Below are 20,882 nucleotides of genomic sequence, written 5' to 3'. Positions count from 1 at the left end.
AACTTCTCCTTTTCTTTGTTCTGCTCATCCTTGCATGTCTATAAAACTTTTAGCGATATTGAGAGAGGAAGGCAGTGTTTGTGACAGGGGGTCCATTCTCTTCCCTTAATGCTGGCATTTTGGAATAAAACTGCTTTTCTTTCCACCAATCTTGCCTCCTGAGTTTTGGTTTTCCTGCAGCAAGCAGCTAGACGTTTTGCATGATAACACCTCCATAGCTACTCTCAAACCTCCCAAACTTTTTCATCAGGTTTCTTAAGTTTAGGCAATTGGGAACGGATCTCACCTCTCCTAGAACTCTCCTAGAACTCTCTCCCCCCCCCACCCCTTCTCTGATACCAACAGCAGTAAACTCTTCATAAAGGCAGTAGATTTAATTGAATTGACTGAACTCCTATCTGAGGATCACCATCCCCCAAACTCAGGTCCTGGCATTTGTCTCCCGTCAAACATTAGCATCTCTATAACTCTTAAATAACAGTTTGTTTACTCTTGCCTTAGCCAGGCTGGAGAGACTCTCACATCAACTTATTGGAGAGCATGGGGGATGGGCGGGGAAGAGGGAGCCTGGCTACACCGTTCATTGTGAGTTATAGTATTTTTAAGTGCCCCTGCCCTTTCCCCTCACAAATCCTTTTGTTAGCTAACACTTGTGTTCAATCCTATGATTCAGCAATTTCCTCTTTCATTCGGGGCCGCAGCTGCTGCGACCCTTAAGAAACAGAATTCACACAATGAAACGGCCAAGGAGATAGGTTTGCAAATTGGGAGCGCTAATCTCAAGAGAACGGAAGAAAAGGTTGGCGGGTCCCACGATTGCGCAAATCAATGAATAGCCTGGTATACAATGAGGTAACGGCCCTCCTGTCAAAGAACTCCGGAGCAGTGGCTCTCCACTCCCGGGCCTGGGCAGGCACACACTGAGTCCTTTGATGTCTCTCTTTCAAAGGGCGAGGCTGCAGCGACTGGCAATTGTGCTGGACATATCTGGGAAGGACCTGGGAGGACCTGTAAGCTAGGAACTCTTAGCCAGAAGAAAGGCGGCCGCTCCACGGTCACTCCTAATTTCTTTGCTAAACGGACTAGAGAAAAAAATGCAAAAGAGCTAGAGGGCCTGCAGAAAAAGTTCCGTCCTTTATATAATCTTCCCTGGAGGGCAATGCTTTTCAAGGAGCCCCTATCATCCAGCTCACTTTGCCTTCCCTGCTGAGGCGTGCGGTCGTCCCCTGCCCATTGTTGACCCCAGACGTTGAGGTCTGGAAGCGGCTCTGTCCGCCACCCAAATTATTTTCGAGGTAACTTCTTGCATGCCCATCATAAAGGTGATGATGACATCCAGAGGACACTTAATTGCTTAAAGCGCAGAGACAGAGAAGATAGGGAATAGGTCTCATTCAGCAGCCAGGGAGGGGAGGCAGCCTAGAAGTCACTGCCACTACCTTCCCCTGACCTGGTGACCTGTCAGTGTTCGCCACCATGTGACCCCGCTGAGGCCACAGCGACCACTCTTCTTTTTCTTTTCCTCTCACTTTTTCTTTCTTGCCCCTCCCCTCCCAGTCCCTGGGCTAGAAACAGCTGCTGCTGCTGCTGCTGTAGCTCCTAACTTTGTGTCTTTCATCTGTCCCCAATGGCTGTTGGCGTGCTCAGAGATGCCAAGGGGACAGAAACAGCCTCCAAGAGGACTTCTGCATGGGGACTTGTGCTCTGGGAGAGGACACCGAAGATGCGGACGGAACGCACAGAGTAGCACGGGGCGGGGCCGCCAGGCCTGGAGATGAATTCGCCTGTTGCTGGGATGCTGATGGATAGAGTTACACAGCTACTGGGGGCGGCTCAAGTAGGTGTGGAGAAGAGTTTCCGAGTTGGGGGGCAGGGCGAGAGGACTCCAAGGGCTCTTTTTACATCTGGAGCCTCATTAGATTGGGACCGTATAAAAGGCGCATTCCCTCGCCAGCCATTGAGTGCCGCGTGGAAGGACCTTCATTCCACCGCCCTCAACGCCTAGCGTCCGCCGCTGGGGCCAAGTAGGTCCCGCCTTCTCCTCTTTCTTTGCTTAGCTTCACTTCCCGGCTTGTCTTTGTGTTTGGTGACTGCTTTTCCAGCCCGGTCTTTTATCTTTATTAATCTCGGACGGGTCACTGTAGCTCGGTCTCTTTTCCTATTCGGTACACACTGTCCCGACTAGAAAATACCTGGAGAGTGACTTGCTTTAGGACAGCCATCCTTTTTTCTACTTTCTATGTTCCTAGACTTTACAGTAACTTTAGTTTTCTGCGCCAGTTATAGAATCTGGAGTTCCTAGGGTCGGAGGACGGTTTTCAGGAAAGTCTCGTCTATTTATGCCCAGTGTTGATTTTAATGTTACATTTTATTCCTTTTCCGTAGACATTGACTGGTAAATGACGGTTAGGTGCTTATTTTATTGAAGAGAGAAATGTAAATTCCTTGCGGAATGTACACAAGAACTTTGCCCAGCGCTGTTTTTTATTTATTTATTTATTTATTTATTTATTTATTTATTTATTTATTTATTATTTTTAAATCTTTTTTTATAACCACCTAAGTGATCACTATTTGTGGCTTAGGGTGGAGAGGTTGATTTGTTAGGAAATCATTGGGCTTTTTCTGTATCTTTGCATCGCACGTTGAGGGTACCCGTTATCATTTCTATGAATCATTTACTTTTCTAAAGCTAAAAAGAAAACTAATTGGTAATGCCCTTGCTTTTTCTACCTGTAATTTATTATTATTATTATTATTATTATTATTATTATTATTATTAAACACTTGCTTGAATGGGCGCCATGTGAAATCCTTTGAGTCAAGTTGTCTGGGTCTCTTTCAGTAGTACACTTGGAAGTTTTTTTCTTTCCCAAATTTGTCCGTATATAAGCAATCCGTTGATAATTGGACAAATTATTTTCAAGGATTTTGACTAATGCCGAATTCATTGAAAAAAGTGATTATCAGTATCTTCACAAATATTCAAAGGAATCAAGAACCATAAGCATTAATTCATAACTTACAACACCTTACAGAGAGAAATCAACCCTTTTCTCCCTCCAGTCTCCATACTGTCCTATCCCCTGCCCCACTCTTGCGCATGCTGCCCCCCTCTTTGGCTATGCCACTCTCTCTTAGAAGATTGAAAGAATAATGAATATAAGTGAAACATAATTCGTAAAGCAATATCTGTGTCATAAAGAGTGGGTGACAGAAATACCAAGGAGCTTTCATGGTTTATTTTTGTAACTTACCACAACAATTTTTAAAAGTGTTACTTAATTTTTTTATTTTTTTTTGCAAAGAATGGAAATTAACTCTAATTCTTGGAAACTTGTTTATATTTTTCTCTGCAAGTGATAATGTAAATTGTTTTTAATCAAAGATAAAGGAATAAAATTTTCAGGGAGGGAGGCAAATACAGCTAGTTTGTATCTTGAGAATACTTTTAAATAACTCTCACTAACAGAATTTAAGTTTTATTTCATACTGTTCTTCAAGCTCAAAAATAAATAACTTATTAGAAAAGTTCAATTTTTCATTCAATGCTAAATAGAAACCTGGTTGGCAGAATTAGCAAAGCATGGCTTTTTTTTTCTTTTGGTAAATTTTTCAACCTGTTTGTGTGTCTATCTCAGAGCAAGTCTGTCTTGAAATCTTCCCAGATCGAGGTGGTTCCATGCAGCTCATCCCTGCTGAGCGCCAGATTTTAGCATAAGAGTAAGTACCTTTTGCAGCGCTGACTTCTTTTATTAAACCCTTAAAGCACTTATTGAAAACTCACTTCCAGCTCCAAATTTAAATTGCTCAGCTCATCAGTATAAACCTGACATCCTAGGTCCCCAAATCCAGTTTTAAGCTCTAGGGAAAATTCCTTGTGTTTTATTACAGTAGAATTAAATTGACAAATTTGAATCTCAGCCTCTTTCTACCGTATTTCAACTGTGCTGTAAATTGAAATTGCAATTCATAATGCAATTTGTTCTGGAAATATTTGAGAAGTAAATTTATAATTGCCACTTAAACTTGCTAGGTTTCAAGGTCTCTAAAATCTTAACACACTGCGTGTGTGTTGGGTTTTGTTTGTTTTTGTTTGTTATGCTATGATTTGGATTTAGAGTTTGGAGCTATCACCAATATTTTCATCTCTAAAGGAAAATAACATTTTTCACAAACTCTCATTCTGTTTTAATTACACTACTTAGTGAATTAAATACTGTCTCTAAACAGGAAAAATATGGTAAGTTTAATACTTATCAAATATAGTCACTTGGTTTTTATTTGTTGACTTACTTTTTTCTAAAAGTAAGCAAGCTCTTTCTACTTAATCTTTCAACAAGTGAAATAATTCACTTAGGCTAAAATTTAAATTTTTGAAATGACTGAAATCTAAAATTTCTTACTTAAGATAATCTATTTCTGCCACACCTTTTAATGTTCAGCATAAATTGATTTGTAATGATAATTTGAGAACATAAAGTTAGTAGCCTTTCTAAAATTAAAGACTAAATGGCATTTAAAATAAACTTTTGTAATAACATCTTATGCCTTTACTACAGAAATGTTATTCTATTCAATGCAGAAAATTAATTTTTTTGGAGATTAAAATAATTTTAAACAGTCAGGGTTATATGACACCAGTATAAGGAATGTATTTATAGAGTATTAATCTGACATAATAATTTGTAACAACTTCATTCTTTAGAACAATTTAACCAGAAAGTATCATTGATTTCATCAAAGGGTAAAGAGCCACAATACTCAAACAGAAACTCAAGGGTCTTTCTAGGAATAATAACACATGCAACATATGATGCCGTGAGCCTTCACCAGAACTAAACATAATTTTAAATTATGACTGATGTTTGTAGTTCTGGATTTTCTTGGGGGCCTTAGTTTGAAAAAAAAAACTTGTTGACTTAAGTATTTTTTTATGGAGAAGCTTTGAGGTTAGAAATGCTATACTAGATCAGCCAGTGACCATCCATTTCTGTAGTCAATGACTTAAGGTGACACTGAAAGATACTTCATGAAAAACATAACTACCTTCTATAGCATCAGCCTCAGAACAGTGGATATGCATCTCATACATCCTCAGTTTTCACTAATAATCCAATATTGATTGATGATCTTGAAATTTTGTCTAGTCCCTTCTCAAATCTATTCATATACTATATATACATATTTTCTATTACAAATTCTACAGAATGATAGAAAGTCCTATTTCGATAATGTACCCTGGTAATTCTTCTTTTTATTTATCTTTAAAACTACTTCATCCTTCAAGTGGGGGAGAGGAGGATCTTAGAGGAGGATCTTGATTCTGATGTTCCAGTATTTGTTGTACAGATGCAAATTTGTCCTAGGTTTACCCTGTCATTTCCCCTTTTAATGAAATAACTTGTGTTTTAATTTTAAGAGTGAAATAGAGTAATTTTAGAAAATTTGGAAAACACATAAAACTCATTTTTAAAAATGTAAGTCACTTATAATCCCAATCAGAGATAGCCAGTGATAAAAATCCTAGTGTATTTCCATCCAATCTATTCTCTATGCATATATGTATATACAGAGGGTGACAAAAAATGTATACCTTTTTTTGGGCAGGGGCAATATTGGGGAACAGTGTGTTTCTTCAGGGCCCATCAGCTCCAAGTTGTTGTCTTTCAATCTAGTTGTGGAGGGCACAGCTTGGCTCCAAGTCCAGTCTCCGTTTTCAATCTTAGTTGCAGGGGGCGCAGCCCACCATCCTATGTGGGAATTGAACCGGCAACCTTGTTGTTGAGAGCTGGTGCTCTAACCAACTGAGCCATCCAACCGCTCCTGTATACCCATTTTAAGAAAGGAAAAAACTGTATTAAAATTGTAATACTCAATACCGTTCCCCCCCCTCAAAATAAGACCTAGCCAGACAATAAGCTCTAATGTGTCATTTGGAGCAAAAATTAATGTAAGACCCGGTCTTTTATTATAGTAAAATAAGACCGGTTTTATACTATCTTTTGCTCCAAAAGATGCCTTAGAGCTGATTGTCCAGCTAGGTCTTATTTTGGGGGAAATACGATATATCCCAATAACAAAAGATGAATACAAGTCATGTGTAAACATATTTTGGCACCTCCAGTATGTCTGTAAACATATTAATCATAGTTGGTTGCATGCTATATAATAGTTCATATTGTCAAATTTATCCAACAGTGTGTCTTGTGTACTTTCCCATGACTTCAGAATTTAAGTGTACAATTCTTGTATCTCAAGTATGTTATTTATCTGTGCATTTCATTGATGTGCAATATTGTGTGCTCAAGAGTTATTTGTGTGTCTCTTTGTTTAACATTGCCTGATTTCTGGAAGTCGTCCTCCAAACGTTTAAATTCTATATAGAGTTTTTTAAAAATTATGCTCAATATTTTACAAAATGGACTATGCAGAAATTGGTAACAAGAATCCCTGTAAGATTTTTTACTTTAAAATTATGTTTTAATTCATCTAAAGTAATAGTAGCATATTAAATCTCTGGCTTTAAAAAAATACAGTCTTTACATTTACTTTTTATTTTTATTGAAATATACAGTGGTACCTCGGTTTTCTAACATAATCCGTTCTGGAAGACTGTTCGAGTTCTGAAACGTTCAAAAACTGAGGCGTGGTTTCCCCATAGAAAGTAATGCAAAATGGATTAATCCATTCCAGACCTTTAAAATCAACCCCTAAAACTGCAAATTTAGCAAGAATTTTACTATCTAATAATATCATAAAATTTACGGCGTTCGTAAACCGAAATGTTCATCAATGGAGACATTCGAAAACCGAGGTACCACTGTATTTTACATATAACACTATATAAATTTAAATTGTAAAGCATGTTAATTTGATACATTTATATATTGTAATATGATTGCCATTGCAGTGATTATGAGCACCTTTAATATGTTGCATAATTATTATTTATTTTTAGTGGTTGGAATAATTAAGTTCTAGTCTCTTAGCAACTTTGATGATTATTATACAATATTATTGTGTACATTCTCTATACTATAGTTCTTTAGGACTTACTACTCATTGCAAGTTTGTACCCCTTAACAACATCTGACCTATCTTCCCACCCCCATTATCTGGTAAACCCTCTGTTTTTATGAGTTTGGCTTTTTTATGTTTCACATGTAAGTGATACCGTATACTACTTGTTTTTCTTATCTGTGACTTATGTCTGACATATCTCACTTAGCACAATGTCAAGTTTCAAAAAATCCATTCTTTATAATTGCATGTAACAACCTGAATATTTAAAATACTTTTAAAACATGTTTATTACAACATAGCTAACATACAATATTATATTAGTTTCAGGTGTACTCCATAGTTATTCAACATCTATATACCTAAAGGAGTGATCCCCTAAGTCCAGCAACCATCTAACACTGCACCATTCTATCACAATATTATTGACTATATTCCCTATGCTGTACATTACATCCCTATGACTTATTTGTTTTATACCTGGAAATTTGGACCTCTTATTCCCCTTCACCTTTTACCCCCTTTTTAAATTTTTCAATTACAGTTGACATTCAATATTATTTTATATTAATTTCAGGTGTACAGCATAGTGGTTAGACATTTATATTTTATGAAGTGATCGCCTTCTAGTCTGGTACCCACCTAGCACTATGCATAGTTATTACCATATTATTGACTATATTCTCTATGCTTTATTTTACATTCCCAGGACTATTTTGTAACTACCAATTTGTACTTCTTAATTCATTCACCTTTTCAATCTGACCCTTTTCCCTTTCCCATCTATCACCCTGATAGATCTAGTACCCATATGACACCATATATAGATAGCTATTACAATATTATTGACTATTTTCCTTATGCTATACCCTAAATCCCCATGACTACTTTGTACTTCTTAATCCCTTCTGTTTTTTCCCTCATCCCCTCAACCCCATTCCCATCTGGCAGCCATCAAAATGTTCTCTGTATTTATGAGTTTGTTTCTGCTTTGTTTGCTTATTTTGTTCTTTAGGTTCCACATATAAGCGAAATCATATTGTACCTGTCTTTTACTGACATACTCCGCTGAGCACAACATGCTCTAGGTCCATCCAGGCTGCCGCAGATGGCAAGAACCCATTCCCTTCCCTGGCTGAGCAATATTCCACTGTATATATGTACCACCTACTCTTTGTCCATTCTTCCATCAACAGACACCCAGGCTGCCTCCACATCTGGTCATTGTAAACAATGCTGAAATAAATAAACGGATGCACATGGCCCCTTGTAGTAGAGTTTTGGGTTTCTCTGGATAAATACCCAGAAGTGGGATTACTGAGTCCTTCTTTTGCTCTTGCTATATAGCCTTTGTTTTAAAGTCTATTTTGTTTGGTATAAGTTTTGCTACCCCAGGTTTGGTTTTGTTTTGTCTCTTGTACACAGCATGTGTAAGGGTCTTGTGTTCTTATCCATTCAACCACCCTATCTTTGATTGTAGCATTTAATCCATTTACATTTAAACTAATTGTTGATAAATATGTAGTGATTGCCATTTCATTATTCATTTTATTTATTTATTTATTTACTTATTTATTTATTTATTTTGTCTTAAAGAAGTCCTTCTAAGATTCCTTGTAATATGGGTTTGGTGATGATCAACTCCTTTAGCTTTTTCCTTTCTCGGAAGCTCTTTATCTGTTCTTAATTCTAAATGATAGCTTTGCTGGATAGAGTAATCTTGGTTGTAGGTCCTTGCTTTTCATCACTTTGAATATTTTGTGCCAGTCCCTTCTGGCCCGCAAAGTTTCTGCTGAAAAACAAGCTGATAGTTTTATGGGGGCTCCCTTTTAGGTCACTAATTGCTTTTCTCTTGCTCTTTTAAGATTCTCTCTTTGTCTTTAACATTTGGCACTTTAATTATGATGTGTCTTGGTGTGGGCCTGTTTGGGTTCATTTTGTTTTGGACTCTGTGTTTTCTGGGTTTGTATGTCCATTTCCTTTTCCAGGTTAGGGAAGTTTTCATTATTTCTTCAAATAGGTTTTCAATACTTTGTTTTCTGTCTTTTCCTTCTGGTACCCCTATAATGGGAATGGAGGTACACTTGATGTTGTCCCAGAGATCCCTTAAACTATCCTTATTTTTTTGGATTCTTTTTTCTTTTTACTGTTCTGGTTGGGTGTCTTATGCTACCTTAACTTCTAAATTGCTGATTCGATACTTTTCTTCATCTAATCTACTGTCAATTCCCAGGTGGGTACTAGACTAATTGGGGGGATCACGTCGTAAACTAGATACATTTCTAACCACTATGCTGTACACCTGAAACTAATATAAAATAATATTGAATGTCAACTGTAATTGAAAGATTTAAAAGAGAGGAGAAAACGGTGAAGGGGAATAAGAGTTTCAGATTTTCAGGTGTAAAATAAATAAACAATGGGGATATAATGTACAGCATAGGGAATATAGCCAATAAGGTAATAAAGGATAAAATAAAAATGACATTAGGCAAGCTCTAAAGAAATAAATGAAGTGTGGACTTCAGTTAACATGTTATAATGAATCAATATTGTATCATTATAGAAAATATCATACTAATGTAAGATGTTTATAATGGGGAAATTTGGTATGATGTATGACGTGTGATCAAATTATATGGTGAATGTTTAAATGAAAAAAATATTATTACAGTAAAAAACACATTGCCATTAATCCCCCTCAAAATACTCCCCCACACATTGAACAAACCTATCCCATCATTCTTGCCACGTTCTGAAGCATTTCTGGAAGTCCTCTTTCGTGAGTGTCTTTAGTTGCACTGTCATGGCTGCTTCCATGTCCTGAATCATTGTGACTTTGCCGAAGAGCCAGATGTCGCATGATACCAGATCCAATGAATAAGGTGGATGAGGACACACCGTAATGTTTTCATTTGATAGAAATTGCCGTATACCAGAAGTGATGTGTGATACAGAGCATTGTCATGATAGAGGATGATTTACGGCACACTTAAAAACACACCTTGTCTCAACTGTAGTTCACACCCAACTAACTGCACCAAACAAGTTGAAACTTGTCACACACTGTCACTAAGGTTCAATGTGCCACTTCCTGTATTGAAGATCCCTGCCTCTCTGTTGAATGGCACGGGCAGCAGAATTCACCATATTTTTTTTTATCACAACGGAAATGCTTCGAGTGACACATTGCTTCTGGTATGGCAATTTCTGTCAAAAACATTACGGTGTGTCCACATCCACTTTATTCACTGGATCTGTTAATGTGTGACTTCTGCTCTTCCCCAATGTCAAAATGACCGTGAAAGGAAAACTTTTTGAATCAATTCAGGACATGGAGGCAGCCACGACAGCGCAACTAAAGACACTCCCAAAAGAAGACTTCCAGAACTGCTTCAGAAAGTGTCAAGAATGATGGGATAAGTGTGTTTGAAACGAGGAGAAATACTTTGAGGTGGATTAATGGCAATGTGTCTTTTACTGTAATTATTTTTTTATTTAAACATTCACTCTATGGTTTGTTCACATCTCATATATGAGAACTCCTTGCAATACCTCTGAAATTTTTCTGTAAATCTGACACGATTCTAAATGATAAAGTTTATACATAAAAGGGGAAATACATACACTCAAGGGTTATTAATAAAGTTAAAATATTTTACTGCTTAAAAAAACATATAAATAACCTCTCAGTGCATGCTTGAATAAGCTTCAGTTTAAAAATGTTTTCTTTTCTTTTAAAAAAAAAAAAAAAGATTTTATTGGGGAAGGGGAACAGGACTTTATCGGGGAACAGTGTGTACTTCCAGGACTTTTCCAAATCAAGTTGTTGTCCTCTCAATCTTAGTTGTGGAGAGCACAGCTCAGCTCCAGGTCCAGTTGCCATTGTTAGTTGCAGGGGGCACAGCCCACCATCCCTTGTGGGAGTCAAACCGGCAACCTTGTGGTTGAGAGGACATGCTCCAACCAACTGAGCCATCTGGGAGCTCAGTGGCAGCTCAGTTCTAGGTGCCGTGTTCAATCTTAGTTGCAGGGGACGGAGCCCACCATCCCTTGTGGGAGTCGAGGAGTTGAACCACCAACCTTGTCGTTGAGACCCCCGCGCTCCAACCGACGACTGAGCCATCTGGCCACCCGGGAGCTGAGCTGCAGCTCATTGACTTCATTCTACTTGCAGAGGGCGCAGCTCGCTGGCCCATGTGGGAATTGAACCGGCAGCCCCATTGCCCAGAGCTTGCGATCTAACCAATTGAGCCACCCATCTGCCCTATTTTCTTTTTACTTTAAAATTCTATCAAATCCAGTAAATAAAATTAAATAATTAAGAAATCTAAAAATATATAAATAAATAAATCTTGATCAATCCAGTCATTAGAATGAGCTAGACAGCAATGACTTTTGCCATAAATGAAACAAATTTTGTAGAGATAGAAGAGATTTAAATTAGCCTAAAGTACTTTTTCACTGTTGAGTAAATAGTAAAAAAAAAAATTAAATTTTCAACTACTTCCTATATTCCTAACTTAAGAGAACACATGCATTTTCCTGCTAGATGTACTCCATATTTTTTTATGACTCCCAACAGTTTTTTTTTTAAAAATGTCTTTCAGATGGATACTAGATTTATTGGGGTGATCACTTCATAATTTATACGAATGTCTAATCACTGTTGTACAGTTAGAACTAATATAATATTGTTTGTCAACTGTAATTGAAAAATAAAACAATTATTTAAAAATTGTCTTTCACTTATGAAAAACTGTATTCACAAGTAAGAATGTCTCTTCAGACTACATCCAATTTGGTAAGGAAATGATGTAAGTAGTGACTAGAATTATGACATGGTGAACATTCCTTTGCATCTGTGTTACCACAGTGATGTAGAACCACAATAGGAAATTTCATTTGGAGTGCTTGCCTAATTCCAAGAGGTTTCCTCTTGAGTATCCCCTTCTCCATGCTCAAAAAATCATATTTTACTTTCTGATTTTTCTCCAAGTGATTATGGAATCAAAGATCTGGACTATTAGACTATATTTTGTCATTTGGTGCCATCTTCATATGCAGTATTTGAAATTGGAAAGTATTTTAAATGTAAGGGTTTGGGCTTGAAGCTTTGAAGCTTTGGCTTATGTTTAAGATGTTTGGTTTCAGTATTTGAAAGAGTTAAGGTAAATATGTGCCTATTATTTTTAAGGGATCTAGTTAATTCTTACAGCCTTCTAAGCAATACACAGTCTTATTTGGCAGGTTAACATCATAGATTGGAAATTAACTGAACTTGATCTGAGTGGATCAAATGACCAGTGACTTGTTTAATTAAACCATTCTTCACACTGTGAAATGGAGCTATCTTTGTCTTCATGAGTAAAGTCTTGACTCCAAATTTTATAGTCTTTCATTATGAAAACCAATAATTATTTTGAAATGTTGCCATAAAACAATTTCAGTTAAGTAAACATTTCTAGAGAGAAAACTATTTAAGATAGCTTTTTTCTCAGAAGTATTACATCAGGTTTTGTCGTTTAAAATCACTACTTTGACTTCGTTTGATTAATCTAAGATTTCACTTTCTTAGAAACCATTTAGTGTGAAAGCCAATCTTTTCAGACATGACTGATCCATGGGTTTGCACTTACTCTTACTGAAATACCTCCTATAGCTCCAATTATCTAGGAATTCCATGTATCAGGTAAGGGTAGTTTTGCGCTTTTTTTCATCCTAACTGGTCAAAATTTTCTTAAATTCAGTATCAGCTTTTATGTATAAAAATTGTGTCACTTTTTATTTTTTTTTATTTTTTTAAAGATTTTATTGGGGAAGGGGAACAGGACTTTATTGGGGAACAGTGTGTACTTCAGGACTTTTTTTCAAGTCAAGTTGTTGTCCTTTCAATCTTAGTTGTGGAGGGTTCTGTTCAGCTTCAAGTTGTTGTCGTTTCAGTCTTAGTTGTGGAGGGCGCAGCTCAGCTCCAGGTCCAGTTGCCATTTTCTAGTTGCAGGGGGCACTGCCCACCATCCCTTGCGGGACTGGAGGAATTGAACTGGCAACCTTGTGGTTGAGAGCCCACTGGCCCATGCGGGAATCGAACCGGCAGCCTTCGGAGTTAGGAGCGTGGAGCTCTAACCGCCTGAGCCACTGGGCCGGTCCCACTTTTTATGATTGGTCACTTAGTTTAGATGTTTTTAGTCTTTTCACCAACATCAGTTTATCTTCCTTGTAGACTTTTTAAACTTGCTTGAGAGACCTTTAACACTAGCTTAGGCCACATAGAACCTCCTTTTGTATTGATTTAGCTTCCTTTTCAGCCTCTTTTGATTAGCTCAAAAGTCCTGGTATTGTGTCTTAAAGTTTATACTACCCACAGTTTCTTTTGATGAATGGTTTAAAAATATGACTCTAATGCATACTAACGTTTCTTCATATTTATTCATAGGTGTGAGTTCAATTTTCTAATTTTTAAAAGTATCATTTTGATTAGCAGTGACCGCTACATATAAGATTGGTCTCAAGAAAGAGACGGTGTAGTTTAGATTTAGCATTTACTCATTTAAAATAGGCTATTCAAGAAAAGTTTTATCTACATACATAATGTGAAAAGATCACCTAACTTTTCTTTGGAGTTTAAGAATGGGCAAATATTGTACTTCTAGCTTATAATTTTGTTTGATATCATGTCAAGGAACTGAGATTATAATGACCTCATTGAAATTTAAATTACTATTTTTTATTAGATGGAGAGGTTTCATCTGAACACCACTGATGGAACACAGTATACCACTAATTTTTCACAAGTGATGGCTCATCCCAAGAGATATACCGGGTGGAATTCTTGTCCTCAATACTGGATACAACAAGTATGTATGAATTTTACATTCAGATAAGTTTCATTTTCTTTTTTTTTTCTTTTTTTGCAGGGTTTCTTTTTTATGGGGGGAGTTGGTCTTTCCACATCAATATACCTATTTTCTATGACCTTTCTATATATGTGGGTGGGAGAGGACCTGTTCCTATTTATGGGTATTGAATTTGTCATAAGTGACAATGAACCCAATTGTACTTTTGCCCTTGAGCATCACAAGTCCTCAATAATTAGTCTGATGTTTTTCAAAAGGGCAATAATGATTTTTCACAGGTTAATTAACAGAAAAGTATGTCATCAAAGAATGGTTTATTTCTAGATTATATTGGTACAGGTTAACCCAGGAGAAACACTCACCATCAAGTCTCATGATGGGAACATTCAGAACATTCAAGGTCAGTAAAAGTATAAGTAAATATATGTGTTGTTTGATACCAAATAGAGTGAATTTAAATATTATTATAGTATGAAATGACTTTATTAGCAATCTATTCCACTAATATCCTTTCCTGTTTGAGCCAGATTAAATGCTTTTAAATTTATACATTCTTCACAGAGCATAGTATCAATAGAACAACCAGGGATCATCTTGCTAGTCTCACTAAAGAACTTCATGTAAGGTACTTTTAAAAATTGAAAATTAATTGAAGAATTGCATTTCAAAAAGTCCAGATTTTGGAGATATTGACAGCCCTGATAGTTTTACACTTCTCCTATAGGAGGTGACTGCTGAGGACTTCAGACAGTTCATTCATTCATACATTCTTTTGCCTTTTTTAAAAAATTATTTTGTATATGTATCCATTACAATTGACATTAAATATTATATTAGTTTCAGGTGTACAACAAAGTGGCTAGACATTTATATAACTTACAAAGTGATCCCCCAATAAATCTAATACCCACCTGACACCATACGTAGTTATTAAATATTGACTATATTCTCTAGATTGAACTTTACGTCCCTGTGACTTTTGTAATTGGCAATTTGTACTTCCTAATCCCTTCACCTTTTTCACCCAGCTCCCCAACCCCCTTCTGTCTGGCAATAATCAGTTTGTTCTTTGTATCTACATTTTTTTCTGTTTTGCTTGTTTACTTTGGTTTTTGATTTTTGGGTTTTGTTTACGTTTTTAATAACTTTATTTTTCAATTTCAATTAAAGTTGGCATACAATATTATATCAGTTTCAGGTACATAAAATAGTGGTTAGACATTTATATAACTTACAAAGTGATCACCCCAATACATCTAGTACTCATCTGACACCATACTTAGTTATTACAATATTATTGACTTATACTGTACTTTACATCCCCATGACTTTTTTTAAAAATTTTATTTTATTAAATTTATTGGTGTGACAATTATTAGTAAAATTACATAGATTTCAGGTGTACAATTCTGTATTACATCATCTATAAATCCCATTGTGTGTTCACTACCCAGAGTCATTTCTCCTTCCATCACCATATATTCGATCCCCCTTACCCTCATCTCCCACCCCCCACCCCCCTTACCCTCTGGCAACCACCGGCAGTAAGAAAAGATGATATAGGAACATTTGTGACAACATGGATGGATCTTGAGAGTGTAATGCTGAGCGAAATAAGTCAGACAGAAAAAGCAGAGAATCATGTGATTTCACTGATATGTGGTATATAAACCAAAAGCAACAAAAGAACAAGACAAACAAATGAGAAACAGAAACTCATAGACCCCATGACTTTTTATAACTGCCAATTTGTACTTCTTAATCCCTTCACCCTTTTTACCCATCCTTCCAAATCCCCTCTCATCTGGCAACCATCAAAATGTTCTCTGTATCTATGAATTTGTTTCTATTTTGCTTGTCCATTTATTTTGTTTTCTTTTTTAGTTCCACACATAAGTGAAATCATATGGTATTTGTCTTTCTCTGTTTGACTTATTTCACTTAGCATAATACCCTCTATGTGCATCCATGTTGTTGCAGGTGACAAGATTTCATTCTTTTTGATGCCTGAGTAATATTCCATTGTATATATGTACCTCTTATTCTTTATCTGTTCATCTGTTTATGGACCCTTAGGTTGTTCCATACCTTGGCTATTGTAAATGATGCTGCAGTGAACGTATAGATCCATGTGTCTTTTCAAATTTGTGTTTTGGGTTACTTTGGATAAATACCAAAGTGGAATTATTGGGTCCTTCTTTGTCTCTTATTATAGCCTGTGTTTTAAAGTCTATTTTACCTGGTATAAGTATTACTACCAGAGATTTTTGTTGTTTGTTTCGATTTTCATGAAATATCTTTTTCCATCCCTTCACTTTCAGTCCATCTGTGTCTTTAGATCTGAAGTGGGTCTCTTGTAGGCAGCATAAGTATGAGTCTTGTTTTTTTTATCCATTCAGCCACCCTGGTCTTTTGATTAGGGCATTTAATCCATTTACATTTAAACTAATTGTTGATACCTATGTTATTGCCATTTTATTACTCACATTTTTTATCTTTTTTTTTTCTTCTTAAAGAGTTACTTTAACATTTCTTACAATACTGGTTTGGTGGTGATGACTCCTTTAGCTTTTTCTTGTCTGAAAATCTCTTTATCTGTCCTTCAATTCTAAATGATAGCTTTGCTGGGTAGAGTAGCTTGTTTCAAGGTCCTTGCTTTTCATCATTTTGAATATTTCATGCCAATCCCTTTTGGCCTGCAAAGTTCCTGTTGAGAAATCAGCCGACAATCTTATGAGGGCTCTCTTATAAGTAACTAACTGCTTTTCTTTTGCTGCTTTTAAGATTCTCTCTTTGTCTTTAACATTTGGTATTTTAATTATGATGTGTCTTGGTGTGGGACTGTTTGGTTTCATCTTGTTTTGGACTCTGTACTTCCTGGGCTTGTATGTCTTTTTCCTTTGCCAGGTTAGGGAAGTTTTCCATAATTATTGGTTCGAATAGGTTTTCAGTTTCTTACTGTCTGTCTTTTCTTTCTGGTACCCTATGCCCTATGATGTGACTTGTACACTTGATGTTGTCCCAGAGACCCCTTAAACTGTCCATTTTTTTTGGATTATTTTTCTTTTTTACGTTCTCTTTTGGTGTTTTCTTCTACCTTATCTTCTAAATCACTGATTCGATCCTTTGCTTCGTCTAATTTACTGTTGATTCCCTCTGATGTATTTCTCATTTCAGTTATATTCTTTGTTTCTGACTGGTTCTTTTTTATGTTTTTTTTAATCTCCATTTTTATGTTTCCTATCTCTTTGTTGTAGTTCTCCCAGAGATCATTGAGCATCTTTATAACCAGTGTTTTGAACTCTGTGTCTGGTAGATTGCTTGTCTCCATTTTGTTTAGTTCATTTTCTGGAGTTTTCTCCTGTTCTTTTATTTGGGACATTTCTTTTTCTCCTAATTTTGACTGCCTTCCTGTGTTTGATAGGTAGATCTGCTACATCTCTCAGTCTTGGCAGGGTGACCTTATGTAATCAGTGTCCTGTGGGGCCCAGTGGTGCAGTCTTCCTGGTCACCTAAGATGGGTGCTCCAAGGGGGTCCCTTGTGTGGGATGTGTGAGTGCCCCGTTGTAGTTGAACCTTGATTGCTGTTGGCGTGTCAGTGGGTGGTATTAACCCTGCAGCTGACTGACAGTGAAGATTGACCATGACTACAGTGGATGAACTGTTATGTGGCAGCTGACTCCACAGTGAGATTCATTATAAGGGGGGCTCTGGTGGTTCCTGAGTACACCCTTTGTGTGTGTTTGTGGAACTAATTGGATGGTGCTCTGGTATGGCTACCAGGTGAATTCTTTCTGAGGCCTCTTGGGAGGGGCTCCAGTGCAGGCCCAAGTTGTCTGTTTCCAGCCTAGAGTCACTTGGTAGGAGCTACAAAGTGATCTGTAGTTGGTAGCTGCCTGTGCTGGACTTGAAGGAGCCTGTGAGAGTCTATGCTGTGAACCAAGGCTGGCTGCCACTCGTACCAAGATGGAGGCCACTTAGCAAGAGGTACCAGGCACACAAAGGCCAGGTGCTGCTTGTTTGGGGTTTGTGGACCGTTCAGAGATTTTAGGGAAGTCTGCCTCAGGCAAGGATGGGTGCTTGTGAGGAACAGCTGCTGAAAGAGGTTCAGGCCTCTGCATGAGTTGGGTAGTGTGGTTCTCAGGGAATCACTAGGGTGGGGTGAGTGGTGTTAGCCAGTATGATGAATGGGAGGAGGGCTTAGGAAAGGACGGATGGCACCTGCCAGCACTTAATATCCCAGCCAGAGCTGTCCCTGCAGCCCTTGCCCTGAAACCAGATAATTCAGTTCCTCCCCATGTTATACCTGAGGCTTTATGAGGTGCTGCCTCAGTGCTGGAGGTCAGAGCAAGGGAGTCCATCAGCAAGTACATCTGTGCACAGGCCCTTTAAGAGTAATGCTTGGGTCTCCAGCAGCCTTCCGTCTCACCTGGACAGAATTCCTGCTGATTTTCATAGTCAGATGCTGTGGGGCTTCCTCTTCCTGGCACTGGTGTTCTGGGCTGGGGAACCCAGGGTGGGGCTGGGACCCTATGGTCCTGAGAGGGGACCTCCACAGTCGAGATATCCTTCCTGATTTTTAACTGCTACGAGTCAGTGTGGGACCAGCCCATTCCATATCTCTGCCCCTCCTACCAGTCTTGCTGTGGCTTCTTTATTTCCATTCATATATTCTACAAGTATTTCTTAGTTCCAGCACAATACTAGACATTTAAAATATAACACTATATGGGAAGGGGGGAAATTATATATAAATAATTTTCTGTATATATGTACATATACATATATAGTAAATGTGTAGCGTATAGAATTGCTTCAGTAATTAATATGAAATTAATAAGTATTTACTTCATATACGATTTATTAATGATTATTTCAAAGTGATATGATTGTTTCTATTTTTATGCCAATTATTTTGTATCCTAAAGTGATTTTGAGCTATATCTCAAAATTTCTTAAAACATTATCATTTAGCAATGGATTCCATGTGGCTGCTATACAAAGTTGATCATGAACTCATTTATTTTCCCCCATTATTAAAATTAAATTACCATTCTAGGATGTGAAAGCCACATATATTTTTAAAACTAAACAGTAATTATAATAATTTTCAGGTAAAGAAAAGAATGATGACATATACAAGTATCCATTCTGTGTTGTATTTTTAGTTTCTATGCAATTGTATGTTTAAGGTGTAAGACTGCCCACTATAAACGTAGGATATCACATGAATAACATTAGGTCCCTCTCTATAAAATGCTGTTTTTTAAAAATTATTTCACTTTACTATGTGTTGTTGGAGAAAAGCCTTAAAACGAAAATTGATTTAAGTTTTATTAAGAAATATATTTTACAGTACAGAGTAAAACTTCTATTACTTAATTTGTAACCATTTTAGGTGGGAAAGAATGGGTAAGTACAGTACAATTATACTGGAAAGTTGATAGTTAATTTTTATTGGCAGTAAAATTTGCTAACATTTTTATAATATAAATTTTACCCAATCCTCATTATGTGTGTCAGTTATTTTTCATCAAATATGATGAATTTGCACTGATTCATCTACATTCTTACCTAGTCTCCTTTGCAAGTAAACAACATACACTTTGAAAATGGCTGGTTATTGTTACAGCTTGGAGCTGGTTTTCACTGTGCAAAGTTAAATGGACTGTTTAAAGTTACTAAAGAATTTATTAATAATTCTCTTTTAGGACCCGCAGATGTACCTTTGATGTCACCAAGTGGTACTTTGCCACTAATATATCTTCCTCCTGGTTACACGTCTCAGGTATACTACCGTGGTTTTATTTAGTGTTTAGCACTACATTATCAGTTAATTTTTATTATGTCACTATATGATAAGAGAACTTCCAGAATACTATTTATTTATTTACTTTATTGTTATCATCATTGCTAAAAAGCAATTTCAGTGATGGTTAACCAAACCTCGCTTATGTTGCCTTATTCATCTTATGAATCTGTATCTTGTCATATTAATTAATCCTCCATTGTTTTTGTTTCTGAGTACTTTAACCAATCTTATGCATCTATTACAATTGCTACAGTAATGGCTTCTGATAGTGTGTGGGATTTAGTCCCTAAAACTACTTAGTATCTTCAGTTCAACAGTATTTCTTTTTTTTGTTAGTATTAGGTTGGTGCAAAAGTAATTGCAGTTTAAAAGGTAAAAAATAATTGCAAAAACTGCAATTACTTTTGCACCAACCTAATAAAACTATATAGATTTCAAGTGTATAATTCTATAATGCATCATCTATGTATTGCACTGTGTGTTCACGACCCAGAATCAGTTCTCCTTCCATCACGATATATTTGACTCCATTTCCCTCTTCTACCACCTCCTCCTCCTCCCCCTTAACTCTGGTAACCACTAAACTGTTGTCTGTGTCTATGAGTTTTTGTTTCTTTATTCGTTTGTTTTGTTCCTTTGTTGTTTTCAGTTTTATATCACACATATCAGTGAAGTCATGGTTCTCAGCTTTTTCTGTCTAATTCATTTCACATGGCATAATCTCAAGATATATCCATGTTGTTGCAAATGATACTATTTAATCTTAAGACAGAGTAGTATTCCATTGTGCGTATATACCATATCTTCTTTATCCAATCATCTATCGAAGGACACTTTGGTTGTTTCCATGTCTTGGCCACTGTGAATAATGCCGCAGTGAACATCAGAGAACATATATCTTTACAGATACATGCTTTCAGATTATGGAAGTAGATACTCAAGACAGGGATTGGGTCATATGATAATTCTATTCTTAATTTTTTGAGGAACCTCTGTACTGTTTTCCATAGTGGCTGTACCAATTTACATTATAACCAGCATTGTATGAGGGTTCCTTTTTCTCCCCAGCCTCTCCAACACTTGTTATTATTTGTCTTGTTGATGATAGCCATTCTAACAGGTGTGAGGTGATATCTCGTTGTTTTGATTTGCATTTCCCTAATAGCTAGCAAAATTGAGGATCTTTTCAT

At 36.7% G+C, this 20,882-nt stretch overlaps 1 protein-coding gene across 1 annotated transcript in view; it reads left to right on the top strand.

Annotated features, from left to right (window-relative positions):
• The first annotated feature begins 1,891 nt into the window (after nucleotides 1–1,891).
• LOC109435610 (fibronectin type III domain containing protein 3C1-like) overlaps nucleotides 1,892–20,882 on the top strand; it is a 60,616-nt gene continuing 41,625 nt past the window's right edge. The window contains exons 1-5 of the mRNA XM_088794750.1: nucleotides 1,892–2,024; nucleotides 3,642–3,723; nucleotides 13,758–13,880; nucleotides 14,205–14,280; nucleotides 19,592–19,668. Of these exons, the coding sequence (XP_088650876.1) occupies nucleotides 13,758–13,880; nucleotides 14,205–14,280; nucleotides 19,592–19,668 (276 nt within the window). The 5' untranslated portion in view covers nucleotides 1,892–2,024; nucleotides 3,642–3,723. The remainder of the gene's footprint in view (nucleotides 2,025–3,641; nucleotides 3,724–13,757; nucleotides 13,881–14,204; nucleotides 14,281–19,591; nucleotides 19,669–20,882) is intronic.

The sequence above is a fragment of the Rhinolophus sinicus genome, chromosome 18, assembly GCF_057876585.1.
Source record: "Rhinolophus sinicus isolate RSI-liver-muscle chromosome 18, RSI-T2T, whole genome shotgun sequence".
NCBI lineage: Eukaryota > Metazoa > Chordata > Mammalia > Chiroptera > Rhinolophidae > Rhinolophus > Rhinolophus sinicus.
This window is presented reverse-complemented; position numbering and strand designations above follow the sequence as displayed.